Source organism: Balaenoptera borealis, assembly GCF_965194805.1.
Source record: "Balaenoptera borealis genome assembly, chromosome: 8".
Lineage (NCBI taxonomy): Eukaryota > Metazoa > Chordata > Mammalia > Artiodactyla > Balaenopteridae > Balaenoptera > Balaenoptera borealis.
In genome coordinates this window covers 109026072-109053370 of record NC_138865.1, presented here as the reverse complement: position 1 = coordinate 109053370, position 27299 = coordinate 109026072, and the positions used below count along the sequence as shown (strand labels likewise).

General features: G+C 37.7%; 1 protein-coding gene across 2 annotated transcripts in view; it reads left to right on the top strand.

Annotated features, from left to right (window-relative positions):
- The window catches only part of C5 (complement C5), an 81214-nt gene that overhangs the window by 20671 nt on the left and 33244 nt on the right, over positions 1-27299 (top strand). For both annotated transcript variants that reach the window (XM_082402199.1, XM_082402200.1), the window contains exons 8-22: positions 458-572; positions 2153-2279; positions 4468-4583; positions 6151-6336; positions 7544-7747; positions 9032-9241; positions 9363-9512; positions 10583-10712; positions 12079-12141; positions 13248-13445; positions 15699-15789; positions 17264-17337; positions 18253-18392; positions 21972-22199; positions 23386-23446. In XM_082402199.1, the coding sequence (XP_082258325.1) occupies positions 458-572; positions 2153-2279; positions 4468-4583; positions 6151-6336; positions 7544-7747; positions 9032-9241; positions 9363-9512; positions 10583-10712; positions 12079-12141; positions 13248-13445; positions 15699-15789; positions 17264-17337; positions 18253-18392; positions 21972-22199; positions 23386-23446 (2093 nt within the window). The remainder of the gene's footprint in view (positions 1-457; positions 573-2152; positions 2280-4467; positions 4584-6150; positions 6337-7543; positions 7748-9031; positions 9242-9362; positions 9513-10582; positions 10713-12078; positions 12142-13247; positions 13446-15698; positions 15790-17263; positions 17338-18252; positions 18393-21971; positions 22200-23385; positions 23447-27299) is intronic.

Below are 27299 nucleotides of genomic sequence, written 5' to 3'. Positions count from 1 at the left end.
GAAAGTTAGCTCTTGCTATAGTATTTGCTGTGCAGAAAGTTTTCTTTATTATTACTTTAATTCTAAACTAAAAAAGGAAATATGCAGTTAGAATTTTAAAAAAGAGCATATAACTGTGAGATCGGACATGCTGCTTTTAAAGACATAAAAGAAGATAAAGAGCAGCTCTCCACTGGTATCAAAATCATTGAGGAAGTGATGTGTCCTGTAAGAAAGGGCCCCAGATCTGACTCTTTTGATCTCCTCAAGATCAGTTTTTTTCATCTAGCACATAGTAATAAAAATCTGTACTTTGGCTTTATTATTGTAGCTTTATGAGGATGAAATATAACAGTGTATGGAAGGCACTTTAAAGTGTATCAAGCGCTTTATGTAATTTTGAATTGTTATATTTTATCCAGATTTTATTATTGTAACCCTGTTAGCAAAACAATTTTATGGTATGATTGTTTGACAGATATTTTTATAATAAAGTCATCAACGAGGCTGACGTTTATATCTCTTTTGGAATAAGAGAAGACTTAAAAGATAATCAAAAAGAAATGATGCAAAAAGCAATGCAAAGCACAATGGTAAGAGGTTCACTTGTACCTAAAGATCCATCATGAATGCTAGAGATGGAAAGTGACTTCAGAATCATCTAGTCCAATCTCTCATTTTATATAGGTGTGGAAATTGAAACTTAAAATCCTCTGTTGGTTTTTCACTATCCTTAGGATAAAGTTCACTTTCCTTGGCATCAGCTCCCCTCGCCAGCCCATCTCTCCCTTTCTTCTCCCTTGCACTGGTCACTCCAGTTTCTCAAAATTACCCTAGTCTCTCTTGCCTCCAGGTCTTTGCAGAGCTGCTCCTTCTGCTTGGGAATGCTCTTTCCCTTTGTCCCCTCCTGCCTCTTCTTTGCCCAGCTAATTCCTTCTCATTCTTTGTCTCAATGTAGACACACTTTCTACTCCCTCAGGCCTTGAGTCGCTCTCAGTGGAGCACGTTTCACACTTTATTGCAGTGGTTCTCAACCAGGGATGATTTTTACCCCCATGGGGACATTTGGTAATGTCCAGAGACATTTGTGGTTGTCACAACTGGGGAAGAGGATCATACGGGCACTTAGTGGGTAGAGGCCAGGGATGCTGTGAAACTCCTTCAGGGCAGTGCCCCACAACAAAGAATTATCCTGTCCAAAATGTCAATAGTGCTGAGAAACCCTTCTTATTGTAATGGTTTATTTACTTCTCTATCATTCTCTACGCAAAACTCTTTGGGGGTCTGAATCATTCCCATTGTATGCCCAGAGACAGCCTCATTCATGGCAAAAAGTAGGTGCTCTATAAAAATTTATAAGTGAATGAATGAACTCACTGGGAAGTTATTGGTCCATGGTTAAGGGCTAGTGGTTGCTGGAGCTCAGAGTAGAGCCCTGGTCCCCTTTTCTCTAATTCAGTGTTCTTTACATTATACTGTGGATGGTAAGGGTTCATGTCATTTTGCTCACTGCTGCATATCCACATAGTTTGTATCATCAGTAATTTAGCCTTTGTTCTTTCAAGAGACAGTTTTATTTCTTTAAGATATAAATTAAATGCCTCTTTTTAATGCAAGATTCTATGTTAGACGCTGAGATTTAAAGCTACATAAGACAAAATCCCTGGCCTCATAGCACTCAATCTCAGAAGAAAAAAGAAGGCAAAATATATTTTACTGTTGTGGTTAATAATTAAATAATATCATGTGACTTAACCCCATATCCCATTACCCATTGTGTGTTTTTAAATTAGCGTTTCAAGATATAAGCAGCAAAGTACAAAGTAAATATCATAAAACCCCATAAACTCTCAGTTAAGAACAAGAGTAAGCTGAGAGCTCTAGAAAGATGAATGACTCAGTGATTGGAAGAAGTCATCTTTGCCAGCTAGTACAAAAAAGACCTGTGGAATCAAATGATGTTTAAGACTCTTCCGTGTCAAAATTCTAAACAAATAGATTAGAAAATAACATTCTGGGCTTAACTGTGGACTCATTTACTCTTTAGTGGTGATGATAAAGCATTCCTCTGACATTTGTCTTCAATTGAGAGGCTAGTAAAGGCACATTTTGTTCATTTTTTCCTTATAAATTCTTCTGTGAAATAACTCTTTCCTTTTCCCCCTTTAAACAGTTGATAAATGGAATTGCTCGAGTCACATTTGACTCTGAAACAGCAATTAAAGAATTGTCCTATGGCAGTCTAGAAGATTTAAACGACAAGTACCTTTATATTGGTGTGACAGTCATAGAGTCTACAGGTGAGTTTGGTTTTTTTTTTAAACTTTCTCTTGGGAAATATTTAGACAGCATATTCAAGGTACAAATAATTTCTACAGTTCTTTCACAGTTTACTTCCTTTTATAGTTAAGTTTTATTTTTTACATCATTAAAAACTGGGATTAGAGTATAGCTCTGCCACCCCCTAGTCACTGTGTCTCTATTGCCTCACTGGCAAGAATGGGATAACACCTGCCCATTTGGTATTCCAAGTGGGTCTGCACCTTATCTGACGTGAACATCTGGCACCCCGATTTTCTCACCCAGTAAGAATCAAAATCAAAGAGATTATGGGTGTAAAAACATTTGATAAATTACCATGCAAATGAAAGTTATTACAACTATCATTGTTTTCGTCCCCTTAGCTGTACAATGATGGAGTTGAACAAAGTACATCCTAAAGCCCTTTTCTTCTGTAATAGTCAGTAATTCTATCTAAAATTGGAGGTAATGTTTCTAAAATAGATCCAATAATAGCATATCCCTCATAGGGTTATGGTGAGGATCAAAGAGTCAGTATGTGCAAAGCACTTAAAACAGCACCTCTTCTTCCTCCTCCTCCTCGTCCTCCCCCTTCCCCTTCACCCTTCCCTCCTCCTTTTTGTCCTCCCCCTCCTCCCTCTTCCTCATCCTCTCCTCCTCCGCCTCTTCCTTCCTTCTCCTCCTTTCTCCTCCTCCTTCTTTTCTCCACCTACTTCTTTCTTAGCATTCTTAACACCTTGTCTAGTACTCTTAATCCTCACTCCAATGGTTTTAATAGTTATTAATTATTACTCCAAGTTGGGTTACTTTGTCTTACTTCTGATATGTCTTGATTACTAATGTAACTTATATTTTCAGGTCTATATTTAATCCCCAACCAACCCTGAACAAATAATTTAACCACACTGAGGCCACTTTTTTTTTCAATAAAATGACTGTTAGACCAAATTATTCCTAAGTCCCATTCCATCTCTTTAAATTTGTCCTTCTGGGGTAACAGAATGAAGAATTGAGGTAATTATCGAGTTACTAAGCACTTTGTATGCATCTGATGCTCAATAGATGTGGGAGAATGATGATGACTTTATACTCCCTGCCCTGGCTGTGTTTTTGACATTGTTTTAATGTTTCTTTCTTACTTTTATTTTTCTCAATTTTTTACAAACAAATTCAGTTTAAGCAATATTTATTAAGTATGCAAAGAGTGCTGATAAATATGCAGGCTTACAAATATTAATGATGCGTAATCCCAGTACTCAAGTGGTTTACAAACAAGCACTAGCTATAAGACAAGTAAACAAAGAACTCTGAACAACAAGGAATTCCATATGTGCTCTAAGAAAAGTGCTTAATGCTACTGACCTTCAGAAGAAGATGAGCTCCTAGGTGATTGCTGAGCAACCAAGAACGGTGTCCTGAAGATGATTGGTCTTGTCTTGAAAGATAAGTAGGGTTTTGAGGCAGGGATAACAGCCAGGATGAAGTGGGCCACCCTTCACAGAGTGGACATACCAAGAGTGGGAGGTGAAGCTTAACCTTTGAGAATAGCAGATTATTCCTTTCCTGAAGTATAGGATATATATGTAGGGGTATTAGGGATGTAATACTGGAAAGGAGTTTGGGGATACTAGAGCTTTGTATATCACTCTTAATAGTTTAGCTTAAGTTTTAGCTAATGGGTAACAAACACTATTGGGGTCTTGCCAGTAGACCCTCTGGGTTCTCTCTACCTCAAGCTCTCCTTTTATGTCTTCTCCACTTCTCTCCATATCCCTGCTCTCTAAAGGTGAATGCCCTGTAAAGCTTAGTCTCTGGCCTACCCTTTCTTCTCTCCTTAATGCCTTATACATATTTAACTGAAACTCAGGCCACTGGTGAACAGTGGTGTCCCTTCCTCGAATTCTTCCTCGGTCCAATCCTATTGCTCTACTTCCACAAGGACCATCTCTGCCCACAAGCCTTGTGCATAAGGCTTTGGAAACTCCAGAGAAGAGTTTAGACTCTTCTCTGCACTGCCCCTCTGAACCAAGACCCATATCCTACTTGCTGTTGGTAAATGAATGAGTGCAGGAATGGAGTGAATGAATGAATGAGTAGGTCTGTGGAGACGTATGAACACAAAATAGCTCCCCACACAGATCAGTACACTCCTAAAAAAGGTCAACATAATCCTTGTCATTTCTTTAGGTGGATTTTCTGAAGAAGCAGAAATTCCTGGCATCAAATATGTCCTTTCTCCCTACAAACTGAATTTGATTGCTACTCCTCTTTTTGTGAAGCCTGGGATTCCATTTTCTGTCAAGGTAGATGATGGGGGGGAAACTGCTGAATGTGATTATCTTTTTCTAAAAATATGGGGGTGGCAAACGAAAGAAGGATGATGGAGAGGCAAATCACAGAGGGAACTCGTTCTGTGTGTGAAATCTGCCCCTCCGACTATGTGGCGGGCGGTGGGAAACTGCAAGCCAGCTTCAGCCTTGGGGATGATATCGACCCTTAGGGCAGTATCACTATTTAGTAAGATAGCCTGTGTTAAGCATTCCCTAAATGAGCATTGCATTAAATGATATGTAAATAAAACCCCATAAGTTTATAGTTCAAAAAACACTAAAGTTTAAAATTATTTGGCAACGTGCTCTTTAAAAGTCTTAAGACAGAGATAGCATTCCTTGAAAATAAACCCCTTTCTCTCACCATTTTTTACTTCCTGTGTGTCTCTGAGGGCGCATTTCTGTGCTTTTCACTCTGCATTCTCTTTGTACATAACTCTGTCTGATCTCATCTCTCTGTATTGCTCTCCATCCTTTCCATCTTGACACTTTCTGTCTGTCCCTGACTCTTTTCTCTATGTTTTTTTTTCTCCTTTACAATATTTTCTCTCCTTCTTCCACTTTTCCTTTTTAAAATGCTGATAGTATGGAGCTAAAACATTCATTTGACCTTTTAATTATATTTTATTGAAGATTAGTTTTCTATATCTTATTATATATAATATAAAACATGGTCTATTACATATATGTTTTATTATATTTATAAAATGGACATTTTTATTCCCTATCTTTTACAAAGCTAGAGTAGAATTTTTTTATTCTTTGAAGATGTGTTGCTTTTAAAAATCAACTTTAGGATAATTAAAATGGGTTATTTATTACTTACCGTAGGTCACTGGCCTTTAAGAGAAAAAAATTTACTAGACCACAAGCAAGCTTTGGACATGCTTATAACTTCTTATTATATATACAACATATTTAATAATATATAACATATTACTATATAATGCATATGGTAATTTATAATATATTATGGAGTATATTAATATAATATATAATACAAGATCACAAAATATGTCACTATATAGAATTTATTATTTTAAAATATATTTTATATATTTCATATCACATATACAAATAAATAATATAAAATATATCTTTGTGGAAATTCTATATGTCCATATGCATGGCAATGAGAAGTAGAGTTTGAGAAAAAAAAAGATGCATTTATCATTTCTCATATCCAAGAGAATCATTCCCAGAAGTGATTGCCTCATTTTTTCCTTTATCCAGTTCTCAACCAATTGAACACACACAGAAATTAAATAGCAGAAGACCTTATCACATCTACTTGGCAGACCTAATGTGATGATATTTATATTCTGAGTCTTCTCTATATACAGGGGAATCCATTCAAGAATGATTTAACTAAATAAGATTAAACCTTTCTATATATAAGCTGAGAAAATGCTTCTTTTTCCTGAATTGAATATGAATAATTTATACATCGGTGAGGAGGAGGGAAAATTATTTCAGAATTGTTATGCTTTAAAAGAAGTGATGAGCTCTTGAAATGAATTTGGACTGTTCTGACAAACAGGTGCAGGTTAAGGATTCACTTGACCATTTGGTAGGAGGGGTCCCGGTGACCCTGAGTGCACAAATGCTCGATGTAAACCAGGAGACATCCGACTTGGAGTCAAAGCAAAGTGTAACACGTTCCAGTGATGGAGTAGCTTCTTTTGTGGTGAATCTCCCATCTGAAGTGACGGTGCTGGAGTTTAAAGTGAGCTGAATTCTCCTGTTAAATTTTCTGGGACAGTGTGTACTTTTGACTGTGTGTTTTGGCCAATGTGCAGAACAAATGCGGCAGATTTTATACATGAGTCCAGTGAACAGTTCCACAATTTTGCATCCAAAAAAAGAAAAAAAAAGCACCAGAGGCAATCTGCAAATTCATTGAATGGTCCTTGAGGAAGATAAATCTATCAATTTTTTATTTGGGGTGAATTATTTTCTCTCATATCTGTAAGATTGTATTAGAATCTAGAAGTATCAAAATAGGTATAGCAGTGGAAATCAGTGATAGAAATATTCTCTGTTTCCCACCCCCCAACTTTTTATCTCTTTTCAGGGCCACAGAAGAGCCAAACGTGGAAGCCTCTCTTTTTTCCAGCTGTATGAATCACTCTACCTTAGAGCTCCTTAATAGTCTTCTCTCCCAGCAAATAATATTTAGGTTCCCAATCCCAAATAAAAAATGAGTAAGTTAGTAATGCATGTCAATGACCCCAGCAGGCATAGATTCACTATCATCTACTGAGCCCGTATGAAGTGCTAGGCATTGTGCTAACCATTTTGCAGCTGAGGAAACAGAGGCTTTTAACCTTTCTTATGGTTAAATAACTTATCCAGACTTAATAAATGATGGTACTCAAGAGGCAAACCAATGCCTATCTCACTCCAGAGCATGAGCTATTAACCAACCCCTCTGCTGTCGAAGGCCGATATTGGTGCCATGATATCATTTCTGCCCCACTCTGTTTGTAAGCCCTTCTCTGTGCCACGACTTCACAATGAAACTGGGCCAGAGAGTCTGTGTGATATCCATTCACGACTCCTGTCCCCAGTCCTCAGGACCTCCCCACTGCTACCCTTCCAACCCATAGGAAAAGGAGTCCCCAGCTCACCATGACACTTCAGGAAGGGTGCCAATATTTGTTCCACGAGCATCTTTCTCTCTTCACTTCACCAGACTTTCCCACCATGGCCCACAATCCCATATTATCCCAATTATTGTCCATAGCCTTTGTAAAGTTACTTGATACTGCAGCTGTACAAACACATTGGAGTAATGGATTTCTTTTTTCTTTAGAATTTGGTGTTGTGAATTTTACAAATTTATAAAGCAAAGAAAGGAATTGAAAATGTATGTTTCACGGAAAACATTACGTCACAGTCCATGTATCTTTTTTTACTTTTTTCCTTTTCAGGTCAGGACTGAGGACCCAGATCTTCCAGAAGAAAATCAGGCCAGCAAAGATTACCGAGCAATAGCATATTCATCTCTCAGCCGAAGTTATCTTTATATTGACTGGACTGAAAACTATAAACCTTTGCTTGTGGGAGAACATCTGAATATTGTTGTTACCCCCAGAAGTCCATATATTGACAAAATAACTCACTATAATTACTTGGTAAGTATAATAATGAAAGATTTATATCTATCTATTCCCCCACCTGATTTTCCTTTGCTTATAGAAAAGCGTTAGAATGATCCCTTACATATATTCTTACAAAGCACTTTCAAAAACATCATCTAATTTGATAATCAGTTTTTCAAAAGCCCTTGAGACAGGGCATGATTTTCATGACTACTTCACAGATGAGGAAACTGAGGGACAAACAGGTTAAAGACTCACTACAGTCACTCAGCTGGGAAGAGGAAGGTGGTGATTAGATTAGACCTGGGAACCTCTGACTCTGTGTTATATGCCTTTCACCAAAGACAGCCTGATTCCTCCATAGAGAGAGCCTGATTAAATTCTCACATTACCTCTGCTCTACTTCATGGCCAAAGATTACACGCCTAGACCCATTTAAAATATGTGCATTTCATTGGAAAAAAGAGGGGACCCAAATCCTGCTCTTAAGGGTTGAGTCATATCATACCTGCTCCAGCAACATCCCTGTTACATCACTTAAATTAAACGGAGGTGTCAGTCAAGGCTGTCAGTGAAAGGTAGGAAAGAATGTAAAAAAAAGGTTAAGGGTTTCCTGACAATTACCCAAGAAATGGAATTAATTATTCTGATGATCAGGCCAAACAGGTGATGATGATTCTTTTCAACAGTTTTGAAGAAGAAATTAAAAAATAAATGAGGACCATACTGACTGATGAATAATTAGGGGACTTGTTTAGGGACTACGTACCAAAACCACATATACAGTCCTGTTCTCTAAGGACAATTTAAGGGATCTTTGAGGACATTGTGGCTTCATATGATTTTTAGGGTTTTTTTTTTTAACCTTACACCTCCAATTTAGAACCTAATCTCGGCTTTAAAACTTAAGGCCAGAAATTAGGGAAAAATAAAATGCACTCTACCTCCTCATCTATATTTTTTAATCAACTAAACAAGGAGATGTTAATGACAGTGTGATGACTTCAAACAGATTTGAGGTCAAATTTTAGCTCTCTGAATTCATAACTAGGTGGTTTTGAACTGAAATCAGTATGACATTTAGTTAATTCCTGAACCTCAGTCCCTTTATCTGCACAATGGAGCTAGTATTCCTATCCTTCTGGTTATTATGGGAACTAAAAGAGTTAATTAAATGTAAAGTTCCTGGCACATAGTAGGCCTATACAGTGTTAACTTTCTTTTTCTTTAACGTAATTTCTACTCCAGCTCCAAGCTCCATCCTGAAGCAAATGTTTTGTTTTTGTAATTACCGTTGCTACTGCTGTTTATTTTTAGATTTTATCCAAGGGCAAAATCGTTCACTTTGGCACAAGGGATAAACTTTCAGATTCAGATTATCAAAGTATAAACATTCCAGTGACACAGAACATGGTTCCTTCAGCTCGTCTCCTGGTCTATTACATTGTTACAGGAGAACAGACCGCAGAATTAGTGTCCGACTCAGTCTGGTTAAATATTGAAGAAAAGTGTGGCAACCAGCTCCAGGTAAGCCACAAACTGTAAGTCACAATCCAACTTTCTTCTGAATAAAGGGGCTGTAAATGCAGCTATCTGTGAAGTTTTTGTGTCATACAAATGATATTTTCTCTTTCAAATGACCTTATAGGTTCATCTGTCTCCAAGTACAGATACATATTCCCCTGGCCAACATGTATCTCTTAATATGGCGACTGAGTTGGATTCCTGGGTGGCTTTAATGGCAGTGGACAGTGCTATATATGGGGTGCAAAGGACAGCCAAGAAACCCCTGGAAAGAGTTAAGTAGTGCATGGCCTTGGTTACTGGGGTGGCCCTATGCAGTGCTTCACAAAGTGTGGCCACTAGGGTAAGTTGTGGGGGAAGAATTAAGGGAAGACTAGACCTGCTTTTCTGTAATCTACTCAAAACAGTGACTCTTAGGAAGGTAAGCCATCCTCACGTTAGTCTCTAAAGCCCAGGTCTGTCCATTTTTACTTTTCCAAGTATGGAATTAAGCACTTTAAAAACATATGCCATGATAGCAATTACATTCATGGGCAAAGTGCCATTGATTGGGAGGGTTTGGAGATTTGGGAGCAGGGAGCTTTATAGTAGCAGCAACAGAGAAGAATGAATAGGCAACCACTGGGGGTTTTTTGGGTTTTGTGTCCTTTTTTTACTCATTAAAATCTGTGGCCCAGAAGAATCTGAAAGTGATTCACTTCCCCTAAGTTCCCATTTATCTCCCCTAAGCTCTGCTTCTATTTTCTAGGCTTGAATTTCTTTGAAGGAGGAAGAAAGAACTGAGAAACTATTAAGTTAAAAACATTCAGAAAGGAAAAAACATTTGGGGTCAAAATTAAAACTGGAAAAAGCCTGCCCCCGCAAACAAGTTCTCACCCACTTAGAACCTAGAGCCCTCTTCCCCAAAATACAAGAGATTGTGCTCTTTTTTCTTTTAGCGACTTAAAAATTAGCTTGTTTATTAATTCATTTATTCATATATTCACTCATTTATTCATTTTTGGACATTATATTGATCGCAGTATGCAATCTGTGTACAAAACAGCATGGGGTCGACTTCAAAGAATCACCTCATCAAAGCTTAAGACTTAGTTCTTGATTTAATTGTGAATAGGTATGTATTTCTAAATACAAAAGGACAAACTAAAGGAATGCAGTTGGGAAATTTGGTCTTTGCCCATTTGATAAATGAGTGGGCTGTGCATTTCACAGATTTGTTAGAACCATGTAACAACTTGTACCTTTAGTTTTTCATAGGAATGATTTCCACATCTGAATAGGCTCACCATTTTGCCTTTAGTTAATTCCTAAGAATTATGAAATTAACTAACTACCTCTGGACAGGTATTTCAAACTTTAGAGAAGAATGACCTGGGCTGCGGGGCAGGTGGTGGCCGCAACAATGCAGATGTATTCCACCTGGCTGGACTCACCTTCCTCACCAACGCAAACGCAGATGACGCCCAAGAAAATGGTAAAACACTCAGTACTTTTCGTTTATTCTTCAAATTGATTACTGAAATTTACATGGATGATTTGCCTCCCAGACCTCATTTTTGTCCCTCCTCCAGAATATTCTCTACACTGATCTTATAATGACATGACTAGGTAACGCCTCTGTATAAAATGTTTCATTAGCCTTCAAGATAAAGTACGAATTCTTTACTGTAATACTCAAGGCCTTCCACGATCCTCTCTCCAGCTCTTTCCAGCTGTTTCTCATCTCACTCTACATGACCTTATGTCTAAGCCATACAGAACCAAGTTAGTTATGGGTGGCACTAAGCTATTTTACATCTTTGGGCCTTTCCTTATTAGGACTGCTTTCCCTTTTATTAGCCTGGAGAAGCTAGAAGAAGAATCATCTCCTTGATTTGGCCTCTTCCCCATATAGAATTGATCATTGCCTCCTCCTTTAATAGGGGGAATACTATAGGGAGGACTAGATCTATTTATAGCAGTTCATCACTGTACGTTCTTACACATAATTACACATCTTGTCTCAGTCACTGCACTGGGAGCTCTTTAAGGGCAAGGACCACACCTTTTTTTTTTTTTTTTTTTTTTTTAATGTTTCTGTTGCCTAACTTCTTTTTTTTTTTTTTTTAAATTAAACCTTTCTTACAACACTTCTTAATTTTATTTATTTATTTATTTTTGCTGTGTTGGGTCTTCGTTTCTGTGCGAGGGCTTTCTCTAGTTGTGGCAAGCGGGGGCCTCTCTTCATCGCGGTGCGCGGGCCTCTCACTATCGCGGCCTCTCTTGTTGCGGAGCACAGGCTCCAGACGCGCAGGCTCAGTAATTGTGGCTCATGGGCCCAGTTGCTCCGTGGCATGTGGGATCTTCCCAGACCAGGGCTCGAACCCGTGTCCCCTGCATTGGCAGGCAGATTCTCAACCGCTGCGCCACCAGGGAAGCCCAAGGACCACATCTTAATCATCTTCTTTCTGTGGTTTTAAAATTGTTCATAATTATACATGATACTATTATTTGCAGTAATATAAACACCAAAAATAATTAAAATACCATACCTAACAGAAACATGGCTCACTCTAAAAGCTTAGATATTTCCTTGTAATCAGTGGATCAAAAAGGTTGCAGGATTCAAAACCAAATTCAGATCAAACAAGTCAAACTGTGTGACAATAGATTGTGAGCTCCTCTACAAACAAGTCACGTTGAGATGTGTGGTGTGCGGTGCCTAGTCGAAAGCAGGCTCTCAGTATTTGTTGAATGAATGACGTGAATGTTTTAAAAAGTTAAATAATTTCAGGGAATTTTGTGGTTTTTGAGATTTTATCTCCTTTTTCCCCTTCTTTTTCTTTATCTTTTTAAAACAGATGAACCTTGTAAAGAAATTCTCAGGCCAAAAAGAATGCTGCAAAAGAAGATAGAGGAAGAAGGTACTCTAAAAGTTTCATGTGATTGTCAAAAGGTTATGATCGTGTCATTCAAAAGCTGGAGAAAAGTAAACATTATCTAATTTCTCCTAATTCAAATAGAATGGGTGAAAAGAAAGATAATGTACAGACATCTAGCTCACCTCCCCTGGAAAGGTTAATCCAAATTAATCCAATAGTTCATTTGCCATAACCTTAATCTGAGGGAATAAGTCTTTGTTATTTCTATCTCTAAAATATAAAAGATTAACTTTTATTTGTCACAAATATTTCCTCTCTGCAAACTTCATCTAGTAATTAAAATCACATTCTTCCATTTTATTCTAACAAAATCCATGATTTAAGTAATTTTGAGATATACCTGGAAGTCTATCTCTTATTGCATGCATTTAACAGTTAAGAGTATTTTAGATTATTTGGTGGGGGGGAAATAATCCCAACAGAAATTATTTTTAAGTATTATTTAAACAGAGATATGATAATTGGCAATGTTACAATAGAAAGAACATTGAACCAGGAGTCAGTGCCCTGAGCTCAACTAATAAGATGTTTATAGTAGTACAATAATACTTTCCATCTGTATATGAGTCATTTTAATTCTAACCTTCATTCTAAGTTTTAATGATATGAAAAGAGAGATACTGATTAATCGAAGCACTTATGATGAGGAAAGATGCCACTGGTGAAGAAATGTTTGAAACCACAAACCACAAGAAACGTTTGAAAACAATAGGATATTTAGCTTGAAGAAGAACATACTTGTATAGTGATGGTAACTATCTTCAGATATTTGCAGGCTTCTCAGATCATTAACTTATTTTACTCAAAGGGTGCTGAACCCAAGGCGCCAGTTTCAAAAGTCAGTACTCAGCTTAGTTGCAGGAAGCCCTTAACCATTTAGTGCAAATCAGAGTGGACTACCTTATGGGGACACATTCTCCCATTCCTAGGGTAGTTCCAAAGTGGGGCTGGACAGTCAACTAGCCATGGCTGTTGTGGGGCTGGGGTCCTGTGACAGCAGAAATTCAGTATCCCTCAAGAGCCTTTCTAAGCCTGAGATGTTTTGATTCTATGCATAATCAAGGGCACTTGAATTATTACCATTTCAGCTGCTAAATACAAATTTGCGAAGTTGAAGAAATGTTGTTATGATGGAGCCTATCGTAATGATGATGAAACCTGTGAGCAGCGAGCCGCTCGGATTAAGATAGGCCAAAGATGCGTCAAAGCTTTCAAGGACTGTTGTGCCATCGCAAGCCAGTTCCGTGCTGAAGAGCATCATAAAAATATCCAATTGGGAAGGCTACGTAAGTTTGACATTTTCTATTGGAAAATATGGGGAGCTTGATGTAATTTTATGCTTCCGAAAAAGGTGGTTTACATGCTCTATTTAAAACGGAAAGTAGAAAAGATAACTTGCAAATGCTGTTAAGAAAAAAATTTTGTTGTCATTTTTGGGAATCAGAAGAGGTATATATAGTACAGAGTAGAGTGCACTAGTCCATAGTCAAGACCCAGGCAAGTTTGAAGCTGACTCATTCTATAAACGTGAATGATTATTTATCCTCTCTGACCCTCAATCTCCTCATTTTTAAAGCAAGAAGCTTGGGCCAGGTGATCTCTAATATGCCTTTTTTTAAAAAAAATAAGTTTATTTATTTATTTATTTTTGGCTGTGTTGGGTCTTCGTTTCTGTGCGAGGGCGTTCTCTAGTTGTGGCAAGCGGGGGCCACTCTTCATCGCGGTGCGCGGGCCTCTCATTATCGTGGCCTCTCTTGTTGCGGAGCACAGGCTCCAGACCTGCAGGCTCAGTAGTTGTGGCTCACGGGCCTAGTTGCTCCGCGGCATGTGGGATCCTCCCAGACCAGGGCTCAAACCCGTGCCCCCTTCATTAGCAGGCAGATTCCCAACCACTGCGCCACTGGGGAAGCCCTCTAATATGCCTTTGAGTTCTAAAATTCCATGGTTCTGTGATATTACAACCATTAAAAATTCTGTTTATACCTATACTGACCACATATAGCAAAAGATTTCTAAATGTAGCATAACCTTAAATGTACTCACATAAAGTTGAAATCTTATTTCAATTTCAACCACAATATACATTTTCAGAATTTATAGAACTCTCATTAACATGTTTTCAGAACTTTTAGGACTTTCAATTCATTTATATACAGTCAAAACAAACAAAAGCAGAGTGACAGATCCTGTTTGATTGTTTTGCTTAACAGTATGTCTTTTGTTGTTGTTGTTGTTACTTTTTTTCTTTTTTTCAAAATTTATTTATTTATTTATTTTTGGCTGCGTTGGGTCTTCGTTGGTGTGCACGGGCTTTCTCTAGTTGCGGTGAGCGGGGGCTATTCTTTTGTTGTGGTGCGCAGGCTTCTCGTTGCGGTGGCTTCTCTTGTTGCAGAGCACAGGCTCTAGGTGCACGGGCTTCAGTAGCTGTGGCACGTGGGCTCAGTAGTTGTGGCTCACGGGCTCTAGAGCGCAGGCTCAGTAGTTGTGGCGCATGGGCTTAGTTGTTCCGCGTCATGTGGAATCTTCCCGGACCGGGGCTCGTACCTGTGTCCCCTGCATTGGCGGGAGGATTCTTAATCACTGTGCCACCAGGAAAGCCCTTCACAGTATGTCTTAAATGTCATCATTCTGAGTGGGTACATTTCTGCAGAAATAAATTCTTGTGGCCATTTATCAAAACCAGGTTATTAGATATATTTAGGCTGTTTTCAGAGTTTTGCTTATTACACGCAGTATTTTTTATGAACAATCTAGTACATATCGATTTTTCGTGGTCCAGTTTTTCAACTCTAATCATCTGGGTTGGCATCAGCTGCCTGGAGTTCAGCCTCTGTAGCTCCCTCCTCTCTGTCCCTTGTTCTAGACAGCTTGGCCTCCCAAATTCCCGTGGGTGGTGTTGCAACTCTGCCAGGGTCTGTATGGGTTTCTCTCCCTGCTCTAAAGCCTGTAAACTGCCTCCAGACAGTAAACCTGGATAATTTTAGGGTTCACCCAATCTGTCTCCCTTTTCTCAGGGATCACTGTCCTGGCTCACTTATGGTCTAATATTTGAAAGCTGTTGTGTCTGGTTTTCTAGTTTTTTTAAGGCAGAGGGGTAACTCCAGTCCCTATCAGTGCATCTTGGACAGAAGCAGACATTCTGTCCATTTTTATTAAAGAAAATATAAATAAATTTCTGAGGTAAGGCAGAGAATCATATAAACCTCCCTATTTTACAAAATAAAAACAATTATGCAATTTTTAAAATGCAAATAACTTTATAGACTAAATTAGTATCTTGTATAATTTCCGGAACATGAAACATTTAGCAATTTAAAAAACAAATTATTAAACATATTTTTATGCTTTATTCATTTTGTCAGTGCCACTAGTGGAGAAATCCTAAGGCCTTCATTGTTCTATTTTGAAATCACTAAACAAAATGTTTCATTGACCTTTCCGAAAATGCTTAAGCTATTGATTAATGTCCGTATTTTAAAATTCAGCTCTAAGTAGAATTTATGCTGTTTTTCCATAATCAAATATACTTTTTCCCCCAGATATAAAGACTCTTTTACCAGTAACCAAACCAGAAATAAGGACTTATTTTCCAGAAAGCTGGTTATGGGAAGTTCATCATGTCCCCAAAAGGTATTATGTTTCTTTGACATTTCTCTGAAAAATATGGGAAGATGCAAATATTCTGACCAAAAATCTGGAAATTACCCATTTCCCAATATTTTATTTAAGAGTTAAGATGATACCACCATTGGGTCAAATTTTATTTTACTTCTTTTTTTTTTAGCGTGTGATTTCTTCTAATAATTGGTTCCAGGTCATGATGAACTCTTGGGGAAGAAGGGTACCATTCCATTCAACTTCATTCCATTTCAGGTAGCCTTTACCGAGCACAACTGTGTGCTTTACACTGCATTACGCAGCTGTTTTCATCCTGAAATATCTGTAACTACAAAACAAACATTGATTAATAGGGGGAAAGGTTCTTTTCTTGTTAAAGTCCTTTATTCAACACATGTTTATAGAATGCCTACTCTGTACCAGGCACTGAAAACAGTGCCCCTTCCCTGAGTGTCACCCTTCCTCAGGTCGGCGGGGGGGTTGAGGGGTGGGGCTCAAAGCACAGACTTTCCAAGGAGCCGTCAAGGCAGTGAGTTCAGGGCCTGACATCTGACTTCTAATGGGTCTCCTGGCCTCTACCCTTGTCCTGCCTGATTCCTCCTCCACAGTGTTGTCCACTTCATCTGACATTGCCCCTCGGCTAGCATTTCCCCTCGCAGACCTTTCCACTACTGTCCCCCACCCAGTGATTGGATGTATTGCCCCTCTCAATGAACTCTGTTGCACATATCACACAATATAATGATGTCCTGTTTACCTGACTGTCTTCCACATTAAAATGTAAATACATCCAGGGCAAGGACTAAATTCAGGTTAGTTTTATATCCAGGACCTGGCATAGGGTCCGGCTTCTAGAGGCACTAAAATAAATTTGTTGAATCAATGCACACTGCCTCTGAACTTTTTAAAAGTTTTATTGGTACAGTTATTACAGTGAATTGCAATTTATATACTGAACTATTTCTTCCACTAGACCGTGAACTGCTTGAGAGCAGGACTGTATCTACGAGTGCTGTGTACTCAGTATTTAGTGCTATGCTTGACACAAAGTTGGTGCACAATAGCTGTTTGTTGAATGAGTATAAGCTTGATCTTAATCAGAAATGTTTAGTTATATCAACTTCGTTATGAGCAGTGTTAAGATGCATTAGTATTTTGCTTCCCTATTTTAGAGCATACTACACAATAAACATAATTTTTTTCTTTTAATTGTATGTTTTGAATTTGCAGTGTTTCAAAGACATCCTTCTGAATTTGAATTCTCATCATACAAGTGAAATATCTAAAAACATGGAATGAGTATAAGAGTTACTGAATAAACTTTTCTTGCCTGATTTTTCTTTAATACCTGATGTGATTTTGTTCTGTTGTGATTTTTTTCTTTCTTCTAAAGTAGTATGAAGCAAGAATTCTGTTAATGCAAGCTGTCAATTTGGGTTAATCAATGTTCCGCTGTATTTGAGTATATCAACATTTTAACTTTCAGAAACCAGTTGCAGTTTGTGCTACCTGATTCTCTAACTACCTGGGAAATTCAAGGTGTTGGCATTTCAAACAGTGGTAAGCAAATTGAAGTTATATACTCACGTAAGGAATGATTTGATTTGGCAAAATGCAGTTTTTTGTTATTGTCTTTTTAGTTTACCCAGGACTTAGGTGGTGTCATTTATTAAAACCTATTTTTAATGTATTACAAAGAGACTTAGATGTGCCCACATCATGGACTGTATCAGTTTCTTCTTTTGTTCTTCTATTAGTCATCATTTTATAAATACTGATGTGAAGCTCCCATTTTCCTTTGTATTTTCTCAGTGAGTAGAAGATTCAGTAGAGTTAGAGAAAAATATATAATTTCTCTCCTGGACTAGTGCCCTTTTGTGGTGATTTAGTGCAGACACTTTATAAATAACTTCAGGCTTGGCTTGTTTGCTCACTATATTTTGTTCTTATAAATCTTGGTTTCCACAATCAAAATTTTATGCCCATTAAATGGAACCAATCATGAATATCTAAAAAAGAGATTTGGTGCTTTAGTTAATAAACATTCTCACGCCTTAAATAGAATTAAATATTTGTTGGACAAATGAAGTTTTCTGTTAATACCAATAATTACTGAATGAAGAACAATGATAAAAGAATAGATCTTAAAAGTTCTTACCACAAGAAAAAAAATTTGTAATATGTGTGGTGGTGGATGTTAACTAGACTTATTGTGATGATCATTTCACAATGTATACAAATATCGAATCATGTTGTACACCTGAAGCTAATATAATATTATACTTCAATTATAGCTCAATTTTAAAAAATCAGTGAGTAGAAAATTCAAGGACATGGGGTGTTAGGGCAGAGAAAAACATCATCTAACGTTCGTTTTTTCCTTGAAGCAAAGCAAATCTGAGACATTTTAGTACTAATAAGGCATTATGGGAATTCCCTAATATGCTTCAACTTTGCTTTCACTTTGGCCTGAAGGTATATGTGTTGCTGATACTCTCAAGGCAAAGGTGTTCAAAAGTGTCTTCCTGGAAATGAATATACCATATTCTGTTGTACGAGGGGAACAGATCCAATTGAGTGGAACTGTTTACAACTATAGAACGTCTGGAATTCTGGTAAGTATTTATGGTATGTTCAAATAAATGGAAAAAATGAAGATGTCCCTGATTTTCTGAGAATTCTATTAATGGAATTATCACGTACACACACACACAAACTCAACTCAGTGAAGGGAAGAAGAAAAGAAGAAGAGTTAAGATAACTATTCATACAACTCCAATTCAATGAAGAATACAAGTCCTTAAGATAATCAATGTGCTGTGGAGGCTCAGAGAAAGATGAGCTTACATTTGGTTCATTCATCACCCTGATCTCTTTACCTCTAACAACCCTTTCCTTTCCTCCATTTTAGCCATTCACACTCTTCACTTTGCAGATCTTGTCTTCCCCCCCCGGAAAATTTGATTTCAAACATCTCACCAACTGACCACCTCCTACCTATCCTTCTGACTCATTAACCTTGTTACTTTGTAGCTACAGTTCTACAGCATCATTGAAACCTCCAGCTCTTTGGCTCCATTACTTTTTATTCTTCATTAGCCTTCTTATGCTAAAGTCTTTACTTCACTCCTTGTTCAGGTTAGAATTCATAAGCCATCATTATAGCCTCACTGATTAAAAACATGTCAACTCCCTTGATCCCCTATTGCTCTGGGGTACACTCTGTGAAAAACTCCAGCCATGGCCAGACCCACCATTTGTCTTCTTTTTGCCAACACATTTCTAAACAGAGTTATACATTAGGCTGTCTGATTTCACTTGAAAATCACAATCACAAAATTTTATATAGGAACTCAATGCAGTCCGAAAATCTGACTCTATTTTTTTTTTAAAGCTCTAATTTTATTCTTAGACATGAGTATTTCAGTGGTCTCCAAAAATTTCACTTACAGCTCCCTAAATCTTTTTGGAAAAACTAAGTACCCCATTGGCACATTTTTAAATTGGCATCTAAAATTTTTCATCATAAATTCAAAAAAATATGCAAATTTATAACTTCGGGAATACTTGAGTATTGATATTTTAAAAATAAAACTGTTATATCAAACTTTTAAAGGTATACAGCAGAATCTAAATACCATAGCAATCCATTTAAAAATACCCGAATAAACTCTTGTTAACAACAGATTATATACCATTCCTTTTATCTGTGAACTCATATTTCCATTCCACTCTCCTAGTGTTATATATTTTACACTTGAATGTTTTCTATCGATTACTCTCTCATACTTTGATGCAACAAAAATATGTACATACACTGAAATTGAATTATTTTTAAGTTTTATGATTATAAGACTCTAAGTGTCAAATAATTGCTTGCTGATCTAGTTAAAAATGTATTCAGGTTTTGATAGGTATTATCCTGAATTTATAAATTACTGTAAGGGAAACTGACTTGTCTACAATACTGAATTTTTTACATCTCTTCATTCTTTTGCTTTATGTACTAGATCAGGGGTCAGCAATCTATGGCCCATGGGCCAAAACTGGCCTGCTCCCTCTTCTTTTATGGCCTATAAGATAAGAATGTTTTTCACATTTCTAAAAGTTTGAGGGAGGGGAAGTAGAAGAAGAATATTTCATGGCACATGAAAATTATATGAAATTCAAATTTCAGTGTCCATAAATAAAGTTTAAAGCCACACCCATTTGTGTAGGTATTATCCATGGCAGAGTTGAGTAGTTGTGACATAGACCGTATGTAGTGCTTTCATTGCATTGCACTACTGTTCAGAGCACCACAAAGTGCAATGACATAATTATAATTAGACAGTGTTTTAAGTGTCACACATCTCATGGTACTGCCATATTTTATTTAATTTTTAAATTATCAGTGCAGTATTCATCATATCAAAACAAGAAACAAGAACATCTGAGATATCTCAGGGTAATTACCGATTAATTACCTTTCCTCTTGAGTACAGATCACACTTTCCTATTTCTTTACATCTAGTAACTTTGCATTGACCCTTGGACTTTCTTAATGAAATGTTATAGAGACTCTGGATTACGATCCTCTGAAGAGCTTTCATCTTGGTTTGTGTGTTTTAGCAGGCAGTTGGCTGAATCAATCTCAAACTTTGAAATCTCAGTTCAGTTCCTTTAGCCTTAGCTGGGATGCTTAGAGTCTGTGCTGTGCGTAGTTCAGGGGTTGACCAGGTTTGAGCAAAGTTTATATGTTGAACCTGGAGGTCCTTCACTTTTCCACTGTGGTGGCTGCGCCATACTCTGTCCCCTGGTTCTTTAAGCCAATAAGATGGCAGGTTCTACTGGAGGTTTAGCTACTCCTTAAGGGACAAATGGTGACTGTCCTCAGGTTAAAACTGTAAAAATATAGGACCCTCACACAGTGTCCCTCCTTTCTTCTGAGTGTCACCTTCTCTTCCAATCTGTAGTGCCTTCAGGTAGTTTTTGTTTTTTTTAAATACGTATTTTGTCTGGAGCTTATAGTTATTATTTGCAGAAGAGTTATCCAAGTAGAAGCTACTTGGCTATTTCTGAAAGCAGAACCACTGCCGGAGTTTTTGGTTTTTGGGTTTGGTTTTTTTTTTTTTGGATATTTGATATCAGTTTCAAAAGTTGCTTTCTATCTCAATTTACTAAGAGTTTTTATAATGAATTCATGTTGAATTTGATCAAATCACTCTTCTGTATCTATCCTTACCTACCCTACCCCAGCTCTCCAGGGGGAATCATTGGCCTCAGGTGACCCAAAAGTCTTCTTTAACTCCTGCCTCACCCACCCTAGCTGTTGTGTTTCCCAAGAAGATAGTTAAGAGGGAAAAGGAGCTTGCCATTTTTGAGAAATTCCTCAAAATTAGTTGTTGAATGTTGTTACTCTTCCTTGTTTACCTGCTTGATTTATTCTGGATCTTACAGATTTATTATTTTGGGTATAGTTCTGTCAGTTCACTAGATTTTGGAGAGGAGATGAAAAATATTCACTGTTTGAGCCAGAAGTCAGTAGGTATCATTATTATCCCCATTACAAAGATGAAGAAATGGAGGGTCACGCAATGTGCTCTTGTCACACAGGAAGTGGCAGAGCCAAGATTTGAACCTAGGTCTTTCCGGAGCCAGAGTCTGGCTGTATAATGGGGTACAAGTGGGAAGTTAATAAGAGGCAAGATTGGAAAAGTTGGTCGGGGGCATATTAGGCAGGACCTTAAATGCCAAGAGATGGAGTTTCCTGTCTTTCATAAAACCATTTATTGAATACCAAAGGCTGAGCTATAAGATACAAAGATGAATAAGACACACAGAGTGCCTGAGCCTGGGCTCCCACTGCTTAAAATACAAACATGTAAAGAGACAGTGTAACAAATGCTATCATGACAACATGAACAAAGAACTTCAGTAGTGTTGTACCCGATTTAGTAGGTAACAGTCTAGGGGAGGTTAGGTGTTTCTGAGCCAGTGTTGAGCTTTCTAGACATCCTGTCACATTGCTAAGCTCTATGGCAACTGGTTTGTGTGTTTTAGAAAATCTGAAATGAGCTTTCTCTACAGCCTTGGAATCTAAGGGATTATTTAACGAGTACCAGGGGAGAGATTTTGTCCAGATGAATGTAATCAGGGCGTGCTTTCCTTATCATAAAATGTTTTGAAATAATTGTTCACTGGTGATATTTCAGTTCTGTGTTAAAATGTCTCCCGTGGAGGGAATCTGTTCATCGGGAAGCCCAGACATTGACCCTCAGGGGAAAAGTTCCTCCAAATGTCTGCCCCAGAGAATAGAGGGCTCCTCCAGCCACTTGGTGACCTTCAGCGTGCTTCCTCTGGAAATCGGCCTCCACAACATCAGCTTCTCACTGGAGACTTCTGATGGAAATGAAATCTTAATAAAAACATTACGAGTGGTGGTAAGAAAATACGCTTTTTAAAAATTCTTTCAAAAACACTTTTTTCTTTCTGAAAAAAAAGTTATCAGCAACTCATGCTTAAGTGATTCAGAAAGAGACACACAGAGAAAATGATAACACAAACATAACAAAATGCTAACATTTGGGGGAATCTGGGTGGAGGTTATCTCAGATATTTCTGGACTATTCTTATAACTTTTCTTTAAGTCTGAAATTATGTTTTTAAAGTTTAAATAAAACAATGATACTTGCTCATTGTAGAAAGCATGGAATACTGAAAAACTACAGAGAAGAAAATTAAAACCACCAAAAACCCCTACAACCAGAGATACCCAATTTTAACATTTTGGTATATAGTTTTCTGGAGTGTTTTTTTCCCCCAACACATTCAGAAAATGTTTTGAAATCTGTACCAGACATTATGCTAAGTACTGGAGCTACAGCAATAAATAAGATAGGATCCATGCATTTATAGTTTAGAATTTATAGTCTAGAAAATTTTCCATTTTGTAAATGAGTAAACAGGCCAAAAAAGGAAGAAAACTATCATTTCTTGAGTACTGTTTACCCACACAGTCTGTTGAGTGTTTTCATGTTATCTTATTAAGATTAAGATTCTTGGCAAGAATGTTAATGACAGAACTGGGTCTTCCGAGGTCTTCATTCTCTGAGTTCTGTTTTCAGCCATGAAATTCACTTCAGTAAACATGTATTGACTTATTTTGTACAAGGCACATCTATTTTCTATACATCTTTGCATGGTTGTTCCATGCACAGATTCTGGAGCCACACTGCCTGAGTTTGAATCCTGGCTCCACTACTCCCTAGCAGTGTGACATAGGATAAGTTTCTTGATCTCTCTGGGTGTCAGTTTCCTCATATGTCACATGGGAGCACTACTCCATAGAGTATTTTTGAGGTTAAATGAGCTAATACATACAAAGCACTTAGATCAATTACCTGGCTTATAATAACTTCTATTTAAGTGTTTGCTCTGATCATCATGCAAATAGCCAGAAAATCTTATTCCTGGAGGTAGACAAATAAGTATTTAAACATACTTTGCCTTCTCCAAAAAAAAAAAAAAAGGATTTTTTAATTGGAAAAGTAGTCAAGTTGATTCAAGCATTCAGGTCATATAAATTTAATTACGTTCTTAACTGAATGATTTTTGCCTTTATTTTAGCCGGAAGGTGTCAAAAGGGAAAGTTATGCTGGCACTACTCTGGACCCAAAGGGTATCTACGGTAGGCAAAATGAGTTTGTATTTTATATGTTGTCTTTTGCCCTAGAGAGATGTGTAAGCTGAAACACTATTTTAAAAAATGTTAGTTGTCTAGAATCAGAAATATCCACTTCTTAGTTCACTGCCATTTTTGATAGCATGTGTTATATTATAACCTGGATGGGCTTAGAACAAAGAAAAATAATCCCATTCGGTTTTTGTTTGTTTGTTTGTTTTGCTGCATGGCATGGCTTTTGGGATCTTATTTCCCCACCAGGGATCGAACTCAGGCAGTGAAAGTACCAAGCCCTAACCACTGGACCGCCAGGGAATTCCCAAAGTAACCCCATTAGTTTTAAATACAAAGCATTGAAATAGTAATCATTGCATGACTTCCCTTATATATTAGTCATTTTACCATTCTATCCATCACAATAATAATTTATAATAGTTTCTTATAGAACCATCAGTCCAAAAAACACCTAAGAAAAAGTCATTTACATTCTTATCTAACATGCATTATTTGAAAACACAATAATGCTGATAAATTACTTAACAAAGCCATTCCTCATTGTTCCTGCTTCCTTGCTTTTCCTCCAGTTGAGATATTCTGAATCTTCCTTTTTTTTTTTGAATCTTCTTAAAGTTAGAATTGTGCAAACATTTGAGCACTTCATCAAGGCCTAAATACCCCCGTATTTATGAAATTTAGAATGTTTTCAGTTAACAATTCTTTTCACCAAAAAAAGACAGACTACTGTAGTTGTTATTAAATGGTTGAAATTTACCTTATTGTTGCACTGTATCATTCTTCTTCTCTTTCAGTGATACAGCAATGGGAAAAAAGTTTTCTTACAAATCAAGACCACTGTACTCAGAGTGCTATTTCCTCTAGGAAAGCAAAGAATTGATATTTACATTTCTAATCAGCTGAGTCCCATAAACTGAATAAGGATGACTTCACGCAAACTTTTTTCTCTAATTTTATCTTCACACAGACCTCCTCCCAGCCTGTGAAGGATATATGGGGAGTTATATGACAAATTCTGAGGTTTTGGCCTCATGCAGTCACATCACACCTCAGAGCCACTGCTTCCTTTGTCTTCTCTTTCTCTTCCCCCTTATGCCTGCTATACTCACATTATTGCAAATAGCTTTCCAAAACAGCCCTGTCTTACCCATCCCAGGTGTGAACATCAGGCCCACAAGATGGCAATGATCTTTTATCGGGGAATAGATCTCTCCATCAAAAATCTTGGTTAAAAACAAAGAATCTGTGCCTCTTTCCAATCTTGTCACATGACTTTTTTCCTTTATCATTTTAGACAACTTAGATTCAGGCAACTTTGTTACTTTCCAGAGTGCTAAATAGGGTAAAGATGACAACCAATTCTGTCCAGTTTATTTCAGAGATTTTATTAAATAGTTCCAATCTGTGTATATTGGAATTGCTATACCGCTATGACACTTTACAGAGTTTTTTTTAAAAGACTAAAAAAACGTATTTGGAAAAGTAAACAGACAATAATGTTAGAGGAAATCTGAGAAAAATATCAGTGAGGGAGAATGAGGTATCAGAACAAATTGTAAAGTAATAGTAATTAAAATTATGTGACATCAGTTTAAAAAGAGACTAAACACAGAAACTCAATACACACGACTAGCCCTAGCCTTTGGTTCCTGCTTTCTCTGCCTGACAAGCTCTCTCCCCCAATTCTTCTTGTATCTCAGATGCAGAGAGTTCAGCTCCTCACCCACCTCAGTTCTCAGCACATCATCATCATTGGTTTGGGCAGGCCCCTCTCATGTTTTATTTTCTCTCCTCATGCCTGACCTCCACTCCCATTTCCCTTCCTTCAAATGCCCCCAATCTAATATGCTTGAAATATGTCTTAGAATATGGAGGAAAGGTTGTTATGTGTGTGTATGTTTTTTTAACATATAAAAGGTATTGTGCTATAGGTCCTGTTCTAGTTCTTAAGTTTTTAAACACAATACTCTGTTTTAAACAAATATTTCTATTGCTATACATGCATTTAACTCACTGCTTCTACACAGTATTTTAGAGTGTATTCTGTTGCCAAACTCAGGTTCGGCTGCTTACCGCTCAAAAGGCAATAATTTGAGAGGCAAATGTCAATAGAAAGGAAAGATGCTTTAATCAGAGAAGCCAGCAATCTGGGGAGAAGGTAGACTCGCATCCCAAGACCAACTCCAAAGTTTCTGCTCAGCCATTACAGTTTTTAAAGGAGAAGGGGGGAAGAATCTCAGTGAATCATCTAGGCAGGAGGTTGAATTCTGCATCATTCTCCATTGTGTGCAGACTGGCTGACTCTTCAGATGTTATCTTGCCCATGTGATTTGCCTTCAGGATTTCTAAAGGGGCTGTTGGGGGTAGAGAGCTAGTCATTCTTTTTTTTTTTTTCTTTCTGATTTATTTATTTTTGGCTGCGTTGGGTCTTCGTTGCTGTGCGGTGGGCTTTCTCTAGTTGCGGTGAGCAGGGGCTACTCTAGGTTGTGGTGCGCGGGCTTCTCATTGCAGTGGCTTCTCTTGTTGTGGAGCACGGGCTCAAAGTGCGTGGGCTTCAGTAGGTGTGGCACGCAGGTTCAGTCGTTGTGGCTCGCGGGCTCTAGAGCGCAGGCTCAGTAGTTGTGGCACACGGGCTTAGCTGCTCCGTGGCATGTGGGTCTTCCCGGACCAGGGATCAAATCCGTGTCCCCTGCATTGGCAGGCAGATTCTTAACCACTGCGCCACCGGGCAAGCCCTTTTTTTTTTTAATTTTTATTTTATATTGGAGTATAGTTGATTAACAATGTTGTGTTAGTTTTGGGTGTTCAGCAAAGTGATTCATTTATATGTATACATGCATCTATTCTTTTTCAAATTCTTTTCCCATTTAGATTATTACAGAATATTGAGCAGAGTTCCCTGTAGAGCTAGTCATTCTTTAACTGCTTAATTCTTCATTTTTGCTTCTTTTTATCTAGGAAAAGAATCAACAGGTTCTTTGATTCTTTGCATGGTGTGCATTCAGGAGAGCATAAGTTAGGAGTTAGGTCAAACTGCCTAGTGATCTCATTCCTATAATTAGGTTCTTTTAAGGTTAGAGGGGGATAGAAATGGACAAACAGGAAAGGGGCAAAAGAGCTTCTTTCAATTCCCCACTGTCAAACATAATTCCATTTCTATGGGATCAGGGGTGAAGCTCCATCTTCTGTAACTTTCTTCATGCTGACATAGGGCACCATATTTTCAGAGTGGAAAATGTCAACATGGGTCTGTAGCATCTTTGCTGACAATTTTAGTTGCCTGCTTACATATATGGGCAGAGCAAGATACAATTATTTTGATGCCCACAAAGATATAGTTTATTATGAGCAATAATGTTAATCCCATTCTCTTGAGGCCAGTTCTTGGAATTGTGCTAGCCATAGATTCAGTACTGCTCAAGATGGAGCAGCTAATGCCATGGCTACAGTCTGGTCCTCATGCAGTTAGCTTTTTTCCTCTGGGGGCAGTTACAGTATCTGTAAAACAACTCAGGAATGTGCATCAGACACTCAGTCTGTGACTATTGTCCTAATCATTAACTGCTCATTTTTGTACTTGGGGGCCCTGCAGGGTTCTGCTCAGTTCCAATTCCACCACAATTTTACTTACCCATCCCCTAGTGACAGGTTCCCCACTACCATCAACAATGCTGCAATGAACATCCTTATTCATCTCCCTTTACAAATCTGTGTGAGAATTTATCTGGACTATGTTTCTCGGAGTTGAACTGCCGGGTCAAAGGGCATACATATACTGAATATCATTTACTTCTGTCACATTGCTCTTCAGAATGGCTGTACTATTTATACCTCCACCAGCACT